This window comes from Uloborus diversus, chromosome 9 (genome assembly GCF_026930045.1).
Source record: "Uloborus diversus isolate 005 chromosome 9, Udiv.v.3.1, whole genome shotgun sequence".
In the NCBI taxonomy this organism is placed as follows: domain Eukaryota; kingdom Metazoa; phylum Arthropoda; class Arachnida; order Araneae; family Uloboridae; genus Uloborus; species Uloborus diversus.
The window spans coordinates 11,252,307-11,270,544 of NC_072739.1; the positions used below are offsets into that span (position 1 = coordinate 11,252,307).

Below are 18,238 nucleotides of genomic sequence, written 5' to 3' on the forward strand. Positions count from 1 at the left end.
GGCAAAAAACGTTCTATAGCTCAACCCCCGTTTGAGCTATTGACACCAAAATTGAATCAGGATCTGTACCTGTTAGGGACAACATATGGACCAAATTTTGTCTGATTCCGCCAGTTACTTCCTGGGGAATAGCAGTCACGCAAAACTCAAAAAACGTCCCATTGCTCCACCCCCCCTTGGAGGAATTCGCGCCAAAAACCAATGGGCACAAGTTCACATAGGGGCACATATGTGTACCAAATTTCGTTCGATTTCATGCTGTAGTTTTTGCTGTAGAGCGGCCACAAAAAACTGGTCACACACAGACGTGACACACATACACACACACATACAGACAGACAGACATTTTCCAAAAATAGTCGAAATGGACTCAGCACACCTCAAAACGTTCGAATCCGTCAAAATTCGAAATTCGAAAATTTGCACGAATCCAATACTTTCTTCTATATATTAGATATAGAAGAAAGTAAAAAGGAAGTATTGTATTCGCGAAAAAAATTTCACTCAAAAATCCATCTTAATTTCCATTTTGCTCACCCCCGAATGAATGTTGAGTTTTTTTTCTCGACTCGACCACACGTGGATAAGTGCCTAAGAACGTATAGACACGCGAGATATCCATTTTGACGATTCCCGAGTTAATTACAACGAGTTTTCTCGTGACGTCTGTATGTACGTATGTATGTCGCATAACTCAAGAACGGTATGTCCTAGAAAGTTGAAATTTGGTACGTAGACTCCTTGTGGGGTCTAGTTGTGTCCTCCGTTTTTGGTTGCATTCGGATGTTCCGAAGGGATCTTTTGCCCCTTTTTTGGGGGGGGGGGGGGATCATTGTTAATTTCGAGGAAAACTCAAGTGGTGTTATGATTTGGCGGACACTTGGCGATATATCGCCAGTATTTTTATCGCCAATTTTTGTCGCCAACTGGGCGACAAATTTGGCGGTTTTTTGTTATTTTTTTATCTGGTTTGAATTTGGCCACTGTTGGTGATATTTAGAGAGTAAACTATTGAATCACATTAAAACTGCCAATAATGAGGAAATGACATTAAATTGGAGTAAAAGGAAGTCATGTGATGCACACGTCAGCTCGTGATTTTTATGCTAGTGCTTAAAATTATTGTCAAAGATCAAAAACATTTTTGAACAAGTGGTTTTAGAGTTTTTTATTGCACTTCATGCAAAATATCGAGCTGCTTCGCAAAAGTTCAAAATGCTCCCCAAAACCACCACAGATGCTCCTCAAATTGTTTCTCCAAGATTGGCAACTCTGAATTAACTATTGTTGATGAAAGTTATGTAGCAGTTCTTTAATGTCTAGGGTAGATTTTTTGGTGAAGAAATAAGTAATTAAAAAAATAAAAACACACACACCCTCACTGCTTCGTGTAACTTTTTTCATTAATTTTTTCTGTCCCTACCGTACACCTGGATTTCCAATTCTCAAATAACGAGCAAGAGAACAAAACTTTGATGCTTTTCATCTCAAAAATTTAATCTAATGTCGCTAGATAGATTCGATCGAAGATAGACATAGATAATTTCAGGATCTATTTCGTGGTCGGTGAGAGGAGAATGAGGGAATGAAATTATTTCTGAAAAATGAAAATCATCGATTTTTACTCCCTCGCATCACACGAAAGGGCGTGGTCACAAGGTGGGGGCGCTAGTGTACCCAGTGTTTCCTTCCCGGTGACGATCGTTGATGATGAAAATGAAATTAAAAATTTATCTCTGCATCAGAGCGAACGAAACCGCCAGAGAGAAGGATTTTTATGTGTGTTGGAACGACCGAATCATTAATTTCGATTTTTATTGCACAAAAGAGTTTTTTGGAAAGTCAATATGTAGTGTAGCTTAACTGCTTTACTTATTATTTTTCGCCGAAAGTTCATGCACAGTCGACAGTCTGCTCAAATAATGTAGTTAATTCCATTTTACACTGTAAAAAAAAAAAAAAAAATGTGTAAGGTTAGCAGGATTAATAAGAGTAAAGTTACACGAATTCTGGAGTGTGTAGTATCATTGCTTTAAAAAACTCAAATTGTTGGAGGAACTTTGCACTGTGGCTTCAGTAGAAAATTCAAAACGCATGCGTAAAGTTCCAGAATCACCGTAAGGCTGGTAACCGACCTTTATGTCTAAGCGGTGAAAGCTTTTGCTTTGCGACCTTTCTGTTAGATTCGCGTCTAGGGTTCGGACACCACTCAGGTTATTTCCTCTCTTAGTGCAATAAAAATATCTTGTTCGTATATTGAAATAAATAAATATTTGGTGTATTTTTATTGTGAAAAAGCATGAACTTGACAAAAATTGAATAAACAAATGATTGAAAGAAAAAGCTGTAAAAAAGTAGGAAAAGAAAGGAGTTTTTAGCAAGATTTTTTAAAAATACTGTTATAATAAAATTTCAAGTTTTGTAACCTTTTAATTAATTTTTGCTCTTTCAATTTAAAACGTATAGAAAGAAATTATTGCTTGATCATTTAATATATCTGGATAATTTAAACCATCATATGTTAACTTGAAGTATAGGTCTACTTACAATTAAAAATGAGTACCCGTTCAAGAAAGTCAGATGAAAGCTTAAATTTTGCTAATGTGTAACCTTTCAAGCAATAGGGAAGTTTTCGATTTTTCAATTTTATTTTTATATGATGGAGTAACATGTATGAACATCATAGGTGAAAAATTTTTTGCGATACGATAAATAGTTTTTTTTTTAAATTAATTTTTAAAGTTCAAGCGATTGTGCCGTCAAATGGCACAGGAAGTGACGTCATGCGCTCTTCCGCCGCGGGAGAAGCCGAAGGACGTGCAGTTGGCTTCGAAGACGAAACGTAAGGCTTACCTCCTCACATTTAACTTTTCGCGTTTCTGGAACATTAAACCTCTCATCCTCTCGGAAATATTCGAATACCATCATTGATGTTACTTGAGGAAGATTATTAGATTGTGCTTTAACGAATCCGGCCCCTATAGTGTGTTCAAAAGGATTATTGAATTTCTAAAAAATAAAAATATCAGCACGCTCAAAATGTCCGTAGCGAAAACAAGGGTCTTCAGCGGAAGGCTGTCCATTAGTGCCCTGTGACGTAAGCTCGTGACGTTTCAGAAAAGCGCACTTTTGCGCGTGGATTTTTAAAAAATCATTAAAAATCAAACACGGTGTTTTAAAATTCGGCGATGGTGAATTTTTTAGTTTTGAGGGTCAATTAACAATATCCAATAGTCAAAATATGAACATTTAATAGGTTGCAACTTCCCTATTTTTCTGTAAGCATACAGAAAATTCTGGTGTAACCTTACGCAGAAAGGAGTGAGACGTCACGCTACAGTTACATTACCATGGTGTAACCGATTTTACGGAGTAAGGTTACACAAATTTTTTTAGTATAATATTTCGTACAATGGAATTAACTAGAGTAAGTGAGTTGACTATGTCTACTGCAGGGTGCCCACCTAGGGGGTGTCATGGCGCAGATTGCGCCAATGAGATTTTTAGGTGGAGTTGTTTTTGGGGATATTTTTCTCATTGGGGGGGGGGTCTCCGCAAAATTTAGGGGGGGGGTGCCATTTGCTTTTGGGGGGGGGCTGTTGACTGTGCATGAAATTTTGGGAAAAATTATAAAAAATGCATTTGAATTACACTTCAAATTAACGTTCCCAAAAAACGGAATATAAATAAAGTTTATATATAAAATTCCATTCTCAAATGATATTCGCCGCTTTTTCGACGGTCAGCAAATTCCTAACATTTGAAAGAAAAAAAAAATTTGGTTTTCACACTTTTCTTTTCTTTGGAGGCTTGGGAGAACATAAAATTTCCGCCTTTCGTAGGTGCAATTAATGATATTAACCACTCAGTAGTTTATCGAGATAATTGCTCGAATTTTTCTACATTAAGTAATTAATGCTTACTTCTACGAGTAGAATTTGTTTAGCGAAAACCAGAAGCTGTTAAAAAATGTTTAATCCTGCTCAACAGTATAAAAATTCCTACCGTTTCATTGATTTATATTTATCTTCGTCTTGAGTAGTTCTGAATTATTCTTCGATGTTTGGTTTTGATTTCTATTAAACTTTCAACATTCTGAAAAAGTTATGATCGTTGTTTAAAAACTCGTGTTCTACGCCTTATTTTATTTTTTTTTTTTAAAGCAGAGTTGACTTTGATCTTGAAGCGATTCAAGTTCTTTTTCTTTTCGTATCTTCTAAAAACTTATCACTGTCCGTATAATTTCATGAAAACAAAGATAACAAACGGAGACGGTACTTTATTAACTGCGAAAATGTTTCAATTCAATTCAACCGTCAAGCTCAAACCTTTTTCCTTTTCACAGAATTCTTTGATTGTTAGTGGCGAATTTCAGAAAGCTTGAGGTTTTGGTTCCCTAAAATCAACTTTTTTAGCTATTCGAATGGTCTTACAAATCTCAAACGAGCTGATGTGTGGATCACATGACTTCCTTTTACTGCAATTTAATGTCATTTTCTCATTATTGGCAGTTTTAATGTGATTTAATAGTTTACTCTCTAAATATCACCAACAGTGGCCAAATTAAAACCAGTTTTTAAAAAAAACCGCCAAATTTGTCGCCAAGTTGGCGACAAAACTTGGCGACCAAAAGACTGGCGATATATCGCCAAGTGTCCGCCAAATTATAACACCACTTGAGTTTACATCGAAATTAACAATGATTTCCCCCAAAAAGGGGCAAAAGACCCCCTTTGGAGCATCCGAATGCACCCACAAAAAGAGGTGCACAACTAGACCCCACTAGGAGTCTACGTACCAAATTTCAACTTTCTAGGACATTCCGTTCTTGAGTTATGCGACATACATTCACACATACGCACATACATATACGTACATAACAGACGTCACGAGAAAACTCGTTGTAATTAACTCGGGGATCGTCAAAATGGATATTTCGGGTGTCTGTACGTTCCTAGGCATATATCCACGTGTTGTCGGGTTGAAAAAAACACTCAACATTTATTCGGGGGTGAGCAAAATGGAAATTAAGGCCGATAGCTTTCGTTTATCGAAAATGTCGTTGACTAAATTTTCTTAGAAATAGCCACGTTTGAGATTATAGCTATTTCCCCGCTTCCTTTAAACCCCGAACTTTAATGTGCTGTTCCTAAAGATATCTGTAGTATCTAAAGAAAATTTTAAAAAGTCCCCCGACAATAGAATTCACAATCATGATCAGATACCATGGAGCCTACAAACTTAATTCAACATTGATTGCACACATATATATTTTTCCTTTTTATATAATTGTTCGGAAACATACTATGTCACGGGTCTAATTCCATGCACTTGTTAAACGATTGGTTTCTCTGGAGAGTGAAAAGGAAAAAAAAAAAAAAAGCTTTGAGCACGAATTCGTCATGCTGGTCACGGAAGAAGCATAGCCACAGGAAATCATCTCACCTCCTTCGCTTTATGTTTTATTATTTTTTCTTCTGACAGGATATTCCGTCTTCGTTCCATAAGAGCTTTTTTCTTTCTCTCTCTCGCATTGTAACAGTGCCTGCGATGCGTGGAGGCCCAAGAGCCCCGCGCCACCTAATAAGGAGTGGCTGGTCCACTGTTCTTTGTTCTCGAAGAGTCCCTCCCTCTCTCAACCACCTTAATGTACATGGATGTCACAGGAACTTTGAGATGTGTTTCTCCGATATTTTGTCAGATGGGGGAAAGCTATCCTCAATCGTAATTTTTTTCTCTCTCTCATTCGGGTGTTCATTTTGAAAAAGAATACGATGTGACAAGGGTGGTTCAAAAAAATTTCTTTCGACCTAAAGTATTATGACTTACTAATAGTATTATGCTGTAAAAGTTTTAGCTTCTTACTCAGATTTTAAGACAGTGCTCAATGACTCCTCAATTTAACATTAGCCGTAGCATAGAAAATGTCACAAATTTAGAAACATTTCATTTTCCCAGCTGTTTTTTTTTTTGGAAATAATTATTTTATTGCGATGCATATGCATATTACTAGTGTATATTATAATGTGTAGCATTTTTTTTTCAGTTCAAAGTACTTTTTTAACCCCCCTCCCCGTACGTATGAAGTTTGCGGGAGGGGGTTGAGCACCCTCTTTCAGTTGTAATAGGAAGCTAAAACTATGCACAAGTTATTACTATCCACAACTCTAAAAATGTTCAGGAGTGTCCTGTTATCTAGAAGAAATTTTTTTTTTTTTAAATGTATTTTTGAACCACCCTAGAGGTCACTCTGTATTTCACCCAGTGACGCAGTGAATGGGGGGAGGGGAGAAAACCCCAGAGCCATTGGTTTTAACATAAATGCAAATTCTAATACAGTAGTTTATGCATATGTAAAGGCTGTTTTGATTTTAAAAAAATAAAAAAAAAACCTTCAGGAGATATTTTTGATCAAATATTCTTCTTCAGGAAGATATTTTTGAACAAAAATACCCCTTCTTGAAGGTATTCTTGATTTAAAAAAAAAAAAAAAACCCTCCAGAAGGTATTTTTGAACAAAAATCGCCTTCTAGAAGAGTTTTTTGATTAAAAAAAAAAAAAAAAAAACCCGTCAGAAGGTATTTTTGATAAAATATCCCCTCTAGAAAGTATTTCTGGCTGCACTAGTGATTATATCAATACACAGTGTATTTGTAATAAAATATTTAAACACATACGCTAGTAATTATTAATATAATTGTTTTAAAAATTATTATTATGCATTAGTTTTTTTAAGTCCTACTTTTCTCGTTCATCATGCATTCTAAATCATTAATTGACTGATTTGAGCCACTTACTTGACTATCAATTAAGGTTCACATACGTTAAAGAAACTTTTGAAGAACAAATATTTCTCAAAACTTACTGCGCCCACTTCAAACACATTCTTTGCTCCTTGCATAAACCTCCCTTGCAAAATCTCAAGACCGTAAATGACATTTCTTCCGTTAATTTTTGAACACAAATACACGTATCGATTGTATTTAATATCAGTTTGGGAGTGAAAAATTAAAATAATAATAATGACAGACGGGGGGGGGGGGAACTATGAACGCTACTGCTATAAGATAATTTCTTCCACCAATATTAAAGTTTGAAACTGCGAATTATAACAGTTAATTGATTGGTCAACATGTTTACTGTTCGCCTCTGAGAAGTTGAGCTGTGGCCTTGAGCAAGTCCATTTCTTTCAAGGGAGAGCAAGCAGTAAGAAGAGGGATTGCCAGGCGCAGAGTTGGGCCACGGTTAAGCCTTTTGATCTCATGCCGTTTTTCCTCACCCCTATTTCAACAAATGGAATCGTTTAATCAACCGGCCAGCAGAGCTCAACTTACCAGAGGCGGACAGTACTTTCCTACACTTCAGTGATGATGAAAAAAAAAATAAAGAGAATTTATCATTTCTAGAAACTGTACATTCGTTTAAATATGCATTCTAAAAATTCCCATATCAGATTCGGGCAGTTGAAAGGATTGTGGGACTGGTGAGTGAGTTTGCTGAAATGCATTTGAGGTACATGCAAGAGTTGGATTTATATGAAAAATTTAGCAACCATCAATGCCAAAACTGATTCATAAGTCAAACTTCAAAACTTGATCCAAACGTAGAAACTTGTTTAAAATTATACAGTCGTTGCAAATGTAAGTTATTTTACGATTCAAAAATATTTAAAAGGAAATATATATTCTGAAATATCCCCCCCCCCCTCACCCTCAGTTTGTACACTGTTAAAAAAAAGCTGCAAGTATTACTAAAAAATCTCTGGGAAAGTGGAATTCCATAAACTTCAATGCCAAAAATGTTTCATAAGTCAAACTTCAAACGTATGGGAAGGGGGTTAAAAAAACACATTGAACGGAGAAAACAATGCTACACATTATAATATACACTAGTAATATGCATACCCATTACAATAAAATAATTATTTACAAAAAAAAAAAAAAAAAAAAAAGCTGGGGAAATGAAATGTTTCTAGATTTATGGCATTTTCTATGCTACGGTTAATGTTAAATTGAGATCATTGAGCACCCTCTTAAAATTTGAGTAAGAAGCTAAAACTTTTACAACATCTTTACTAATAATAAAGCTGAAAGTCTCTCTGTCTGGATGTCTGGATGTCTGTGATGCGCATAGCGCCTAGACCGTTCGGCCGATTTTCATGAAATTTGGCACAAAGTTAGTTTGTAGCATGGGGGTGTGCACCTCGAAGCGATTTTTCGAAAATTCGATGTGGTTCTTTTTTTATTCCAATTCTAAGAAAAAAACTATCATAAATTACGAAATTATCATAACGTGGAACCGTAACATGGGCACAAACCAATTGGCGAGATACGAAATTATCATAACGTGGAACTGTAACGTCAGTACAAGCCAATTGGCGAGAAAATTCACCATACATTATTTGTAAATATACAGGCGAACCAAAAGACCTTTATTTTTTCTACTACGGGCGAAGCCGTGCGGGTGCCACTAGTAATTCTATAAGTAAGTCTAAAAGAAATAGGGGTGTCCTGGACTCTAACTGAAAAAAAGTTTTTTTGAACCACCCTACTGAACACCATGAGCTAACCATATCCTTGAATCGGGAAAGCTGGAGCTGATGTCCACATTCCTCTTCTAGCCAGTGTTCCTTTCCATCCCCACCTACGACCTCTCCTCCTCACCTGGGAGGAAGGAGAAGGACGACGTCTCGGCCCGCGCAGACGATGCCCAAGAAGAGGGGGGGGAGGGGGGGAGAGGGGGGAGGGGGGGGGGGCGACGTCGCAGCTCAGCGGACGCACGCATCCAACGGAGAGAGAGAGAGAGAGAGAGAGAGAGAGGATGCTTCTCTTTATCTGGTGGCGTCTTTTCGTGGAACGCTGGGGCGTTGCCTGATTTCTTTTGAGGAGATGGAACATCGAAGAGCAAAACACGTTTGGGGACAATTCACAAGTGTCTCTGGAGGATTCGATTTTGACAGATGCGCACAAATTTTTGAATACGCAAAAATGTGTTCCCAGTTAAAAGTAATTCCTTTATTGTGTACTAGCGATACCCGCACGGCTTTGCCCGTGGTAGAAAATTAAAAGGTCATTTGGTTCGCCTGTTATATTTGCAAATAATATAATTTGCAAATTTCTCGCCAATTTGCTACGTTCGTTTGCTGCCCATGTCACGGTTCCACGTTATGGTAATTTGGTAATTTATTCGTCCGCATTATAATAATTTGCTCTGTAAAATGTTCTTAAAATTGGAGTAGAAAAAGAACAAAATCGAATTTTTGAAAAAACGCTTCGAGGTGCACACCCCCATGGTACAAACTAATTTTGTACCAAATTTCATGAAAATCGGCCGAACGATTTAGACGCTATACGTGTCACTGAGATCCAGATATCCATATAAACTTTGAGCTTTATTATTAGTAAAGGGTGTAACATACAAACATACATACACCCCAGAGACTCCCGTTACCTGTCACGGTTAGGACTTGATGAATCTCTGGGGAGAGATTTATTTAAAATTTTGAAGGTTGTTTATACAAAGTATAAAACTGGTTTTACCATGCAGGTACAAGCATTATGGTAAATAAGAATAATAACAGTTCCAAAATGTCCTATTGGACTTGTAATACATTGTTCCGTACATTGTTGACACAGCTAGCTTGAGAAAAAAAAAAAAAAAAACATTTCACAGATGATTGGTTGGTTGGATTAGGTTTAATGGCGCAAGAGCCTTTACAGGGTATACTGTGCCAATGTTATAGATGAACAGTCGTTTAACAACGCAGGGGAATATAAAATAAGTTTAAATGAAATTTAAGGTATTACCCAATGGAATGTAATTGCTATAAAATGGTTTGTAAACTCATCACACAATGATATTTGGCTGACAAAATAGTAGTTAATGTTACAAGTTTATTGGAAAACTTTGCCTGTTCGAAAGATGTACTGGAGTGTGGGGCAAAGTAAGATGACTGAGCTTTTTCAAAATAAACAAGTTGGAAATTTGTTTTGAAAATTACAGTACATAAAGAAAGAACACTGTATTTTATAATGAAACTTACATTGAAATACATAAAAAGTAGTCGAAAACTTTGCACTGCATAGTGAATAAAATATGACAACGTATATAAAGTACAAATTCAGAATGAAAAAAGGTTAAAAAACCAGCAAACAGCTGTTTCGGCACTCTAAAATACAAGTGCCATCATCAGTGCAATTAAAAACGAAGACAGGTTCAACCCGACTAAAACACAGTCGAGGCGAACAATGGATCATATCTTTTACAACTTGTCATGTTGTAATAGATATGATCGGTTCCGGTACTGCTCTCATATCTTTTACAACTCGTCTCTCATTCCATTGTTCGCCTCGACTGTGTTTTAGTCGGGTTGAACCTGTCTTCGTTTTTAATTGCACTGATGATGGCACTTGCATTTTAGAGTGCCGAAACAGCTGTTTGCTGGTTTTTTAACCTTTTTTCATTCTGAATTTGTACTTTATATACGTTGTCATATTTTATTCATTACATTGAAATAGTTTTTTTTTTTAAACTTTTGTCGGTGAATAAATCGCTTTAAAAATAAGTGGAAAATTTTCACTGAATTTTTTTATGGGGTAAAGTGAAAAATGAAATTTTTATAATGAAATGTTTGCTATTCAATTATAAAAAGTAGTTTTGATCAAATTAATCAGTAAATAAAAGGTTTAATGAATAAATGAAAATGTGCCGAAAAAAATAAATGAATAGTTAAATAAATAAATAATGTATGAGGTCAACTAAACGAGTGAGTAAAAGAGTGAGTGAATAAGAAAATAAGGGAATGAATGAATAAATAAGTGAATTACTAACTTCAGGTACGTTAATAAAGCAATTAAAAAAATACGTAAGAGATTTAATAAATGATTTAATAATTAAACGAAATTAATTATTTCACTTTGCCCCGCATTTACTTATCTAATTGTGCAAAGTAATTAAAATACAAATATGCTTAACATTAACTAAATACATAAATGCTGCACCGAATATTAGAAAGTGTCAATTAATATTTCAAATGTTAATTACAAGAACTTTATAATTTAATAATACCAAAAATAATTTTCGGCTTACAACAAAATATTACAATATGAGTATCATTTTTTTGAAAATTGCTTGTATTATCATATTCTATGACTTTCAGAGTTAATTATTTCTTGACAGGAATAGGCTACACGTGTTACTACATAGCTAAAATGTTACTATATAGGTGGCGCTAAAAGCAGAGTAAATATTTCACCATTTCACTTTGCCCCGTTATTTAACTTTGCCCCACATTACCCTATACGATACAAAGGCATTAGGAATTTGTGTTTTAAAAGTTTTTTTTTTGAAACCCTTACGAGAAGCCTAAAAGGAAAAACGAGAAAGGAAACACAACTGAAGTTCTATAAGGTTATGGCGGTGCCAACCTTACTATACGGCTATGAAACATGGACTTTGAACAGGCAAGAAACTAGTAGAATTCAAGCAGCAGAGATGAAGTACTTGCGATCACTGAAAAACTGCGCTATCCTAGACAAAATAAGGAATGAATCTATTCGTAGGGAATTACAAATATTCAGCCTCAATGTAAAAATCACGGAATATCGTAACGATTGGAAAAACCATGTTCGACGTATGGCACGAGGGAGACTTCCAAGAGCTGCCTTTTATTATAGACCAAGGGGCAAACGAGATCGAAAGGGGGCGGTCAAGAAACCGGAACAGGCTATACGCTTAATCCTTGAGGAAGAAGAAGAAGAAAGTTTTTTTTGAAATAGTCTATTTAATTTACATCTTTAATTATTTTCGCGCAGTTATTATGTTCATCAGAATTCGCACGTTCAGATTATTGTTTTCTCGAATCAACTTCTAGCCTTAAAAGGGACGACTGCTGACCAACGTTGATTCTCTTCCATTTCGAGTTTAATGCTCTCTCATACAGTTTTTTTTTCTCAACTCTCCAACGACAATCAGAGAAAAACTCTCTGGAATTTTCATCCGAGGCAAGTTTGTGTGAAATGCATCCTTCCTGGAGGAAAAGAACCATGCATCCCTTTCAACACCTGAGGCATTTGCACCGCGAACTGAAGTGAAACCACAGGTCACTGAATTTGAATGGACTTTGGGTGAGGTTCGAATTCTGTCATGGCTCGGAGTTCTGGTGGCGCTTAAATCGTGGGATGGTTGGAATCCTTTTTACAGCATATTGGAGAAAAAAAGAAAGAAAATAAGAAGAGAAAAAAAAGTATAGTAGTAAAAAAAAAGAAATTTTTATCATTTTCTTTAGTTTTGATTAGAGAGGTAATATACTGATAAAATAAATACTGATCGATTAAAATTAATACAAGCATTCTCCTTCCAATTTTTAAACTCTGACAGGTGTGTGTTACAAAGCTCTAACTGGTACTGGAGCGCATATATGAGGGTGCCCCCCTCAAATACGATGGCGCAACCGCCCCCCCCCCAAAAAAAAAATTATCAACCCTCTTGCACTTTTTTTATTGTTTAGCTCTCTTTTATTATTATTATTTTTTTAAATGTTATTATTTTATTGGAAAAGTTCTGTGTTACGCCAATGACATACGCACACATAGACACACAAACTAAACAAATGAAATAAAATATAAAAAAGTAAAGGCTTTTAATGAAAAATAAATAAATTAATAAATAAATAAATTAATAAATAAATAAATTAATTAAAATTTCCCCAAAAATTTAGATGACGCAACTTGCAGCATAACCCCCCCCCCCTCCGAGTACATGTAACATTTGTAATCGAAAAGAGAGGCAGGGGGGAGGAAGGGAGAGAGGACGTGGAGGATGTTCTCAGTATGGAGATTCTTCAATCTTTTTTTTTCTTTCTTCGCTAGCAAAACTAAATACAATAATATTATTTGAATTTTTGGCATCTTAAATTCAAATTATGTTTTTCGCAATCACGAGCGTGTATGTGTATGAATGCGCGTGTGTGTTTGTGTAGGCGCATGTGTATGGGTGCGTGTGTGTGTTTGTATGCATGTGTGTGCGTGTTGTGTATGCAGTGCTGTGTGTGTGTAGGCGTTCGTGTGTGTGTACGTAGGCATATGTGTTTGTGTCAGTGTGCAGGCATGAGTGTGTGTGTAAGAGTGTGTTTGTGTCTGTGCGCAGGCATGAGTCTGTGTATGTAAGTGTAGGCGTGTGTGTGTAGGATATGGACGCAACCTGGAGACGGTTTTCGCAAGCATCGTGAGGCCGGCCGCGACGCGACGGTGGTGCTGGCAGGTGGAGGTGGTGGGAAAATAAAATAATAGGAATTCAAAACAGTCAAATAAGAACAAAAAAAAAAATTAATTTGAATTTTGACATCTTGAATTCAAATTATGTTTTTCGCAATCACGAGTCTGTGTATGTAGGCGTGTGTGTTTGTGTGTACGGGTTACGTGTATGTGTGTGTGTATGAATGTGTGTGGGGGGGGATGTGTATGTGTGTGTAGGCATATGTGTTTGTGTCTGTGTGCATGCATGAATGTGTGGGTAGTTGTGTATGTGTGTGTAGGCATATGTGTTTGTGTCTGTGTGCATGCATGAATGTGTGGGTAGTTGTGTATGTGTGTATGTGTGAGTGTCTGTATGTATGCGTGTGTGTAAGTGTTTGTATGTGTGTTTGTGTGTGTGTTTGTGTGTGTATGTGTTTGTGTGTGTATGTGTGTATGTATTTGTGTGTGTGTATGTGCGCGTGTGTGTGTGTAGTTGTGTATGTATGCGCGTGTGTGTAGGACATGGATGCAACCTGGAGACGGCTTTCGCTATAGGTGCAGCATCGTGAGGAGCCCGCCTGTCCACGGTGATGGTGCAGAGGGTGGCGGTGGGAAAAATCAAAGGAACGTCAAAAACAGTCAAATGAAAGCAATAAGCAATCGTGATTGCTCAAAAAAAAAAAAAAAACTAGTGATTTAAATGCGATAATAATTATTTATCTGATTAAAAATCGCAACTCAGTACTTTAATAATCAGCTTTTAAATTTATTTGATGAAAGGATTTTCTTTCTCAAGTCCTAAACCCCCACAGGAACAATATCTTGCGGTTGCCAATGTTTAACAGAACGTCGACAAAGGCGGTCCATCCAAAAAAGGCATGAGGTGGTTCATGGCACAAACTGCATCCTTGAACAAATAAATAGGGGGGGGGGGCTGTTTCGTTGCATGTGATGGGATGCGCCACTGCTCTTGAAATAGGGTGGGGGGATGCATAGAAGGTTGGTTTTGTGGGTTAAAACGCTTTGTAAGGAGTCCGAAAGAACAAATGGCCTTTTTCATCATCAGGTTTTTCTCGTTATGAAATTGGTTAGTGTTTATTATTTCAATTAGTCTCTATCATCATATTTAAAAGAGCTTGATTGTCGCAGTTAAAATTCCAATGTTTATGTTTATTTCAGATCGAGTTCCTCGGGGTTAATTGAAGAACAGCTGTCTTTTGTGGATTATTCCTTCTAATGACCTCAGCTACAATAAAGGTGAGTCATTCATAATCAAGTTTAAGACATTAAGATGAAATGAACATTTAAAACTCGTTCACATTAAGAATTTAAAAGCATAGCGATGGAACTGTTAGTACTGGAATTAAAAATACATGACGTATACGATAGTTTCATTGAAATTTATAATGGCTCATGTAATTTGATGGAAGAAAAAATATTTAAGTGTTCAGACACAATGAAGGAATGTTTTAAAATTGTCAAACTTAAAAAAATTTGATTGCTTCAGTTGAATATAAATTATTATTTTGGGAAATGTATGTAGTTATGGATTACAATAACTCAGTTTACGCGAACGATCGATTCCCTGAAAATGCATCACAAGTTTGCAATTATATTCCGAAAATTCATATTTCTTTAAATAAACGTATTCAATTTATACGTGCTGAAATGTAATGTATATTTCTTCTATTCTTTTGTTTTTCTAAACTTTGAATTTCATATTTTCTGAAATCTGGCGACAATTCCTGGTCAATGATAATAGATTTTAAACGAAAATTGTTATGCATCACGGTTTTATGAAATGAGTATTTTGTAAAATTCGTTACATTGGTTATGGAATCGAATTTTCTATGAACTTATAGATTCCAACTAGTGTTCTTTGACATCAAATAGAAGCTAGGTAGTTTTTTGACAAAAAATTTTATACAGAAGTGGTAATTGAGATTCCTGATGAAATAGAGAACAATTCATTGGATATGTAATTACTCAATTTCTTTGAAGATGAAAATCTGGATATTGAGTTCATTGACTTCAAAAACTCAGTGACATTCACATACAAATTCAAGCTTTTATGAAGAAGACACCTTGAAGACATTGATGAAAATAACTTATGCTCAATAACTACTTGTTGGGCATCACTTTCTTCCAAGTTTTTTGATTTCGTCTGATTTTAAATTTCAGACTTTTCACATTTTTTTTTTTTTTTGCATATTTAAAACTTTTAAACAGTTAAATTTTAACGCGTCAACGTTGTTGGACAACATACCCGCAGACTGACGGATGAAGGGATCGTTGCCAAACCGTGAATAGGGTTCACTATAAATTCGAAAAAGTTTTAAAAGTAAAGAAGGTTTTATAACAACCATTCATAAAAAAAAATGAAATGTCTTGAATGGTATATATGCTCAAATTGATAAAAGATATTCACTGCACCAATGTCTAGAAGCGGGCTAACTCTTTCTCTCTCCCCCAGGCCCGACGAGAGGTCATGTCAGCCTAGTCGGAAACCAAAGGCCCGGCTTTGGAGGGAGGGGGGTTCCCGGCGACACTGACGCAAAAAAAGAAAGAAGGAAAAATAAAACGAAAGAAAAGAAGAAAGAAAAAAAAGGGGGGGGGACTCCAAATAAGAGAAAACGTACATATTAAGAAAAACTTATTTTACTCTGTGGAACTTAACATTGAGTTACTTGTTTTCTAGTGCGCAGTTTTGGTTTTTTTCCTCCCCCACCCCTTTTTTTTTTCTTCTTTTCCCTATTTTCTTTTCTTTTTCTCCCCCACCCCTTTTTTTCTTTTCTCATTTTCTTTTCTCTTTCCCCCTCTTTCCCCCTTTTTTCTCACTTTCCCCTTTTTTTTAATTTTTTTCTTCTTTTTTGGGAGGGGCTCGGTGACATAACTGACAAGAGGCTTGCCTTGGCTCTCTGCGGCCCTGATCCCCCCCCCCTCGTATGGGCACCCATAACGTCTGGGACAGATCGGAATGACCCCGGTGCTTTTGGGGCGTCTCGCAAAGAGCATATCGTTCTCAAAGGGCAAGTAGCGGAGGCGTCCCGTTCCTCGAGCGGCCCCCTAATCCTGCACTGCTCCAGGGCGAAAACCACCTCCCGAGAAGAGAGGGAAGAAAAAGAGGAGAGAGGATGGGGGGAAGACGGAGAGTAGCGACGGAGGAGAGAGAGGGAGGAGGCGAATGGTAAGGGGCCCCTATAATGGAGGAGCCGACGCATCCGCCATTTTGGAGCAAACTTGATCCAGTGCTTCGCAGCGATAGCATTGCCGCTGATGTTTACATTTCTTTAGCATGTGTTAAATTGAGTCAAATGGGTGGTTGGTCGGCTGTTATATGTGCGAACAGCTCCAAGAAAGGATTTCAGCGCTTCAGATTTCCAGCAGATGCAGAAAGAAAAAAGAAATGGATAATTAATAGCCGACGAAGTGACTGGCAGCCTGGAAATGGAGCTCACTTGTACAGGGGGGGGGGATTATGGCGTAAGTTGCGCCATCAAAATGGAAGGGGGGATTTTTAATTGTTTTATTTATTTATTTAGATTTATTTATTGATTTATTTTTGATTTAATTTATTTACTTTACTTTATTTTATTCTATTTATATTTTATTTCATTTATTTATGTAGTTTGTGTGTGTATGCCATTGGCGGAGCGCAGAACTTTTCTAATAAAATAATAATGATGATAACAATAATTAAAAATAAGTAAATAAAAATTATTTTTAAAAAATAAATAAAACATATTAAAAAACCGAGATAGAGCTAGAAAATAAAAAATAAACGAGGGAAGGAGATTTGAAAAAAATGGGGAGGGGTGGAATTAGCGCCATTGAACTTGGGGGGGGGGATGGGCACCCCTGCACTTGTGTGAGGTTAATATCGATTTATTTCTCATGATTTTACTATCATTACGCTATAAATGCGCTGTAATCTTTGCTAACATGTTGTAGAGTTCTACGGAACGTCTTTTATTCTGCATTTCCCCGTAGTGCGACAAGTACGCTTGCTCCAACATGGCGGATGTGCCGGCCTGTCCAGTTATAGGGGTTCTAGGGAATGGCCCCGGGCAGTGGGAGTTCTTACCTGGTCGAAATTCCTACAGTTTCCGGGGCAGAGGTATATAGGGCTTGGATCCGATAGAGTGGGAGGGTCGCATGCATCTCCGGATGGTGGTTCAGGAAGGGGGGGGGGGGAGGGGGCTTGGCAGGTAGCATCGCCTGGTTGAGCACTCAAAAGTCGAAAGGGAAGTGTTTTGAAGCAGTTTGTCGTATATGTCGTAAGGATGGAGATAAAGACATAGTTTCTGTCCTCTTCTGTTGAGGATCGGTGACCAGTAAAAATCAAATTTCGCGATCCCCATTAGACAACTAAAAATTTCAGTGTCATTTACCACTCCTTCTCTACTTTCACCAAGCAACGAAGTTAGTTTTTGACTGTAATGTTTGGCTTCAATGATAGTGCGATAATTCTTTTATCCCCCCCCCCCAAAAAAAACCCCTCAGTACACGAACACATTTTACAGTAGAATCTCGCTTATCCGGCCCGCATTTATCCGGATTTAGATTATCCAGATCAAATTTTTAACCTTAAAAAAGTTACATTTACGTGTTTGAAACAGAAGACAGTGAACGAATTCTTTGGAAAGAAAATAAGTGAAAAATTACATTTATATTGTGAAACGTCTCGTAAATAATTCTAAGTATGTTGTAACAGAACATGTTTTTATCCGGATTTTCGTTTATGCGGATTGTTTTTGGTCCCTACCAGCTAGTCCGGGCACACGAGGTTCTCAGGGGTGCCTCCCCCCCCCCAAGTTGAATGGCACAAATTCTACCCCAAAATTTTTATCAACCCTCTTTCCTTTTTCACTTTATTTCTTAGCTCTCTTTTTTATTTTATTTTTTTTTAAATATTTTTATATCGTTATTAATATTTTTAATTATTATTATTATTTTATTAGGAAATTTATGACTTTGAATGACCTACACAAACTAAATAAATA

General features: G+C 36.6%; 1 protein-coding gene across 1 annotated transcript in view; it reads right to left on the reverse strand.

Annotated features, from left to right (window-relative positions):
• Nucleotides 1-1,893: 1,893 nt before the first annotated feature.
• LOC129229749 (apoptotic protease-activating factor 1-like) overlaps nucleotides 1,894-18,238 on the reverse strand; it is a gene marked incomplete at its 5' end in the record, with an annotated part of 108,278 nt that continues 91,933 nt past the window's right edge. The window contains one exon of the mRNA XM_054864119.1: nucleotides 1,894-1,944. Coding sequence (XP_054720094.1) covers nucleotides 1,894-1,944 — 51 coding nt within the window. The remainder of the gene's footprint in view (nucleotides 1,945-18,238) is intronic.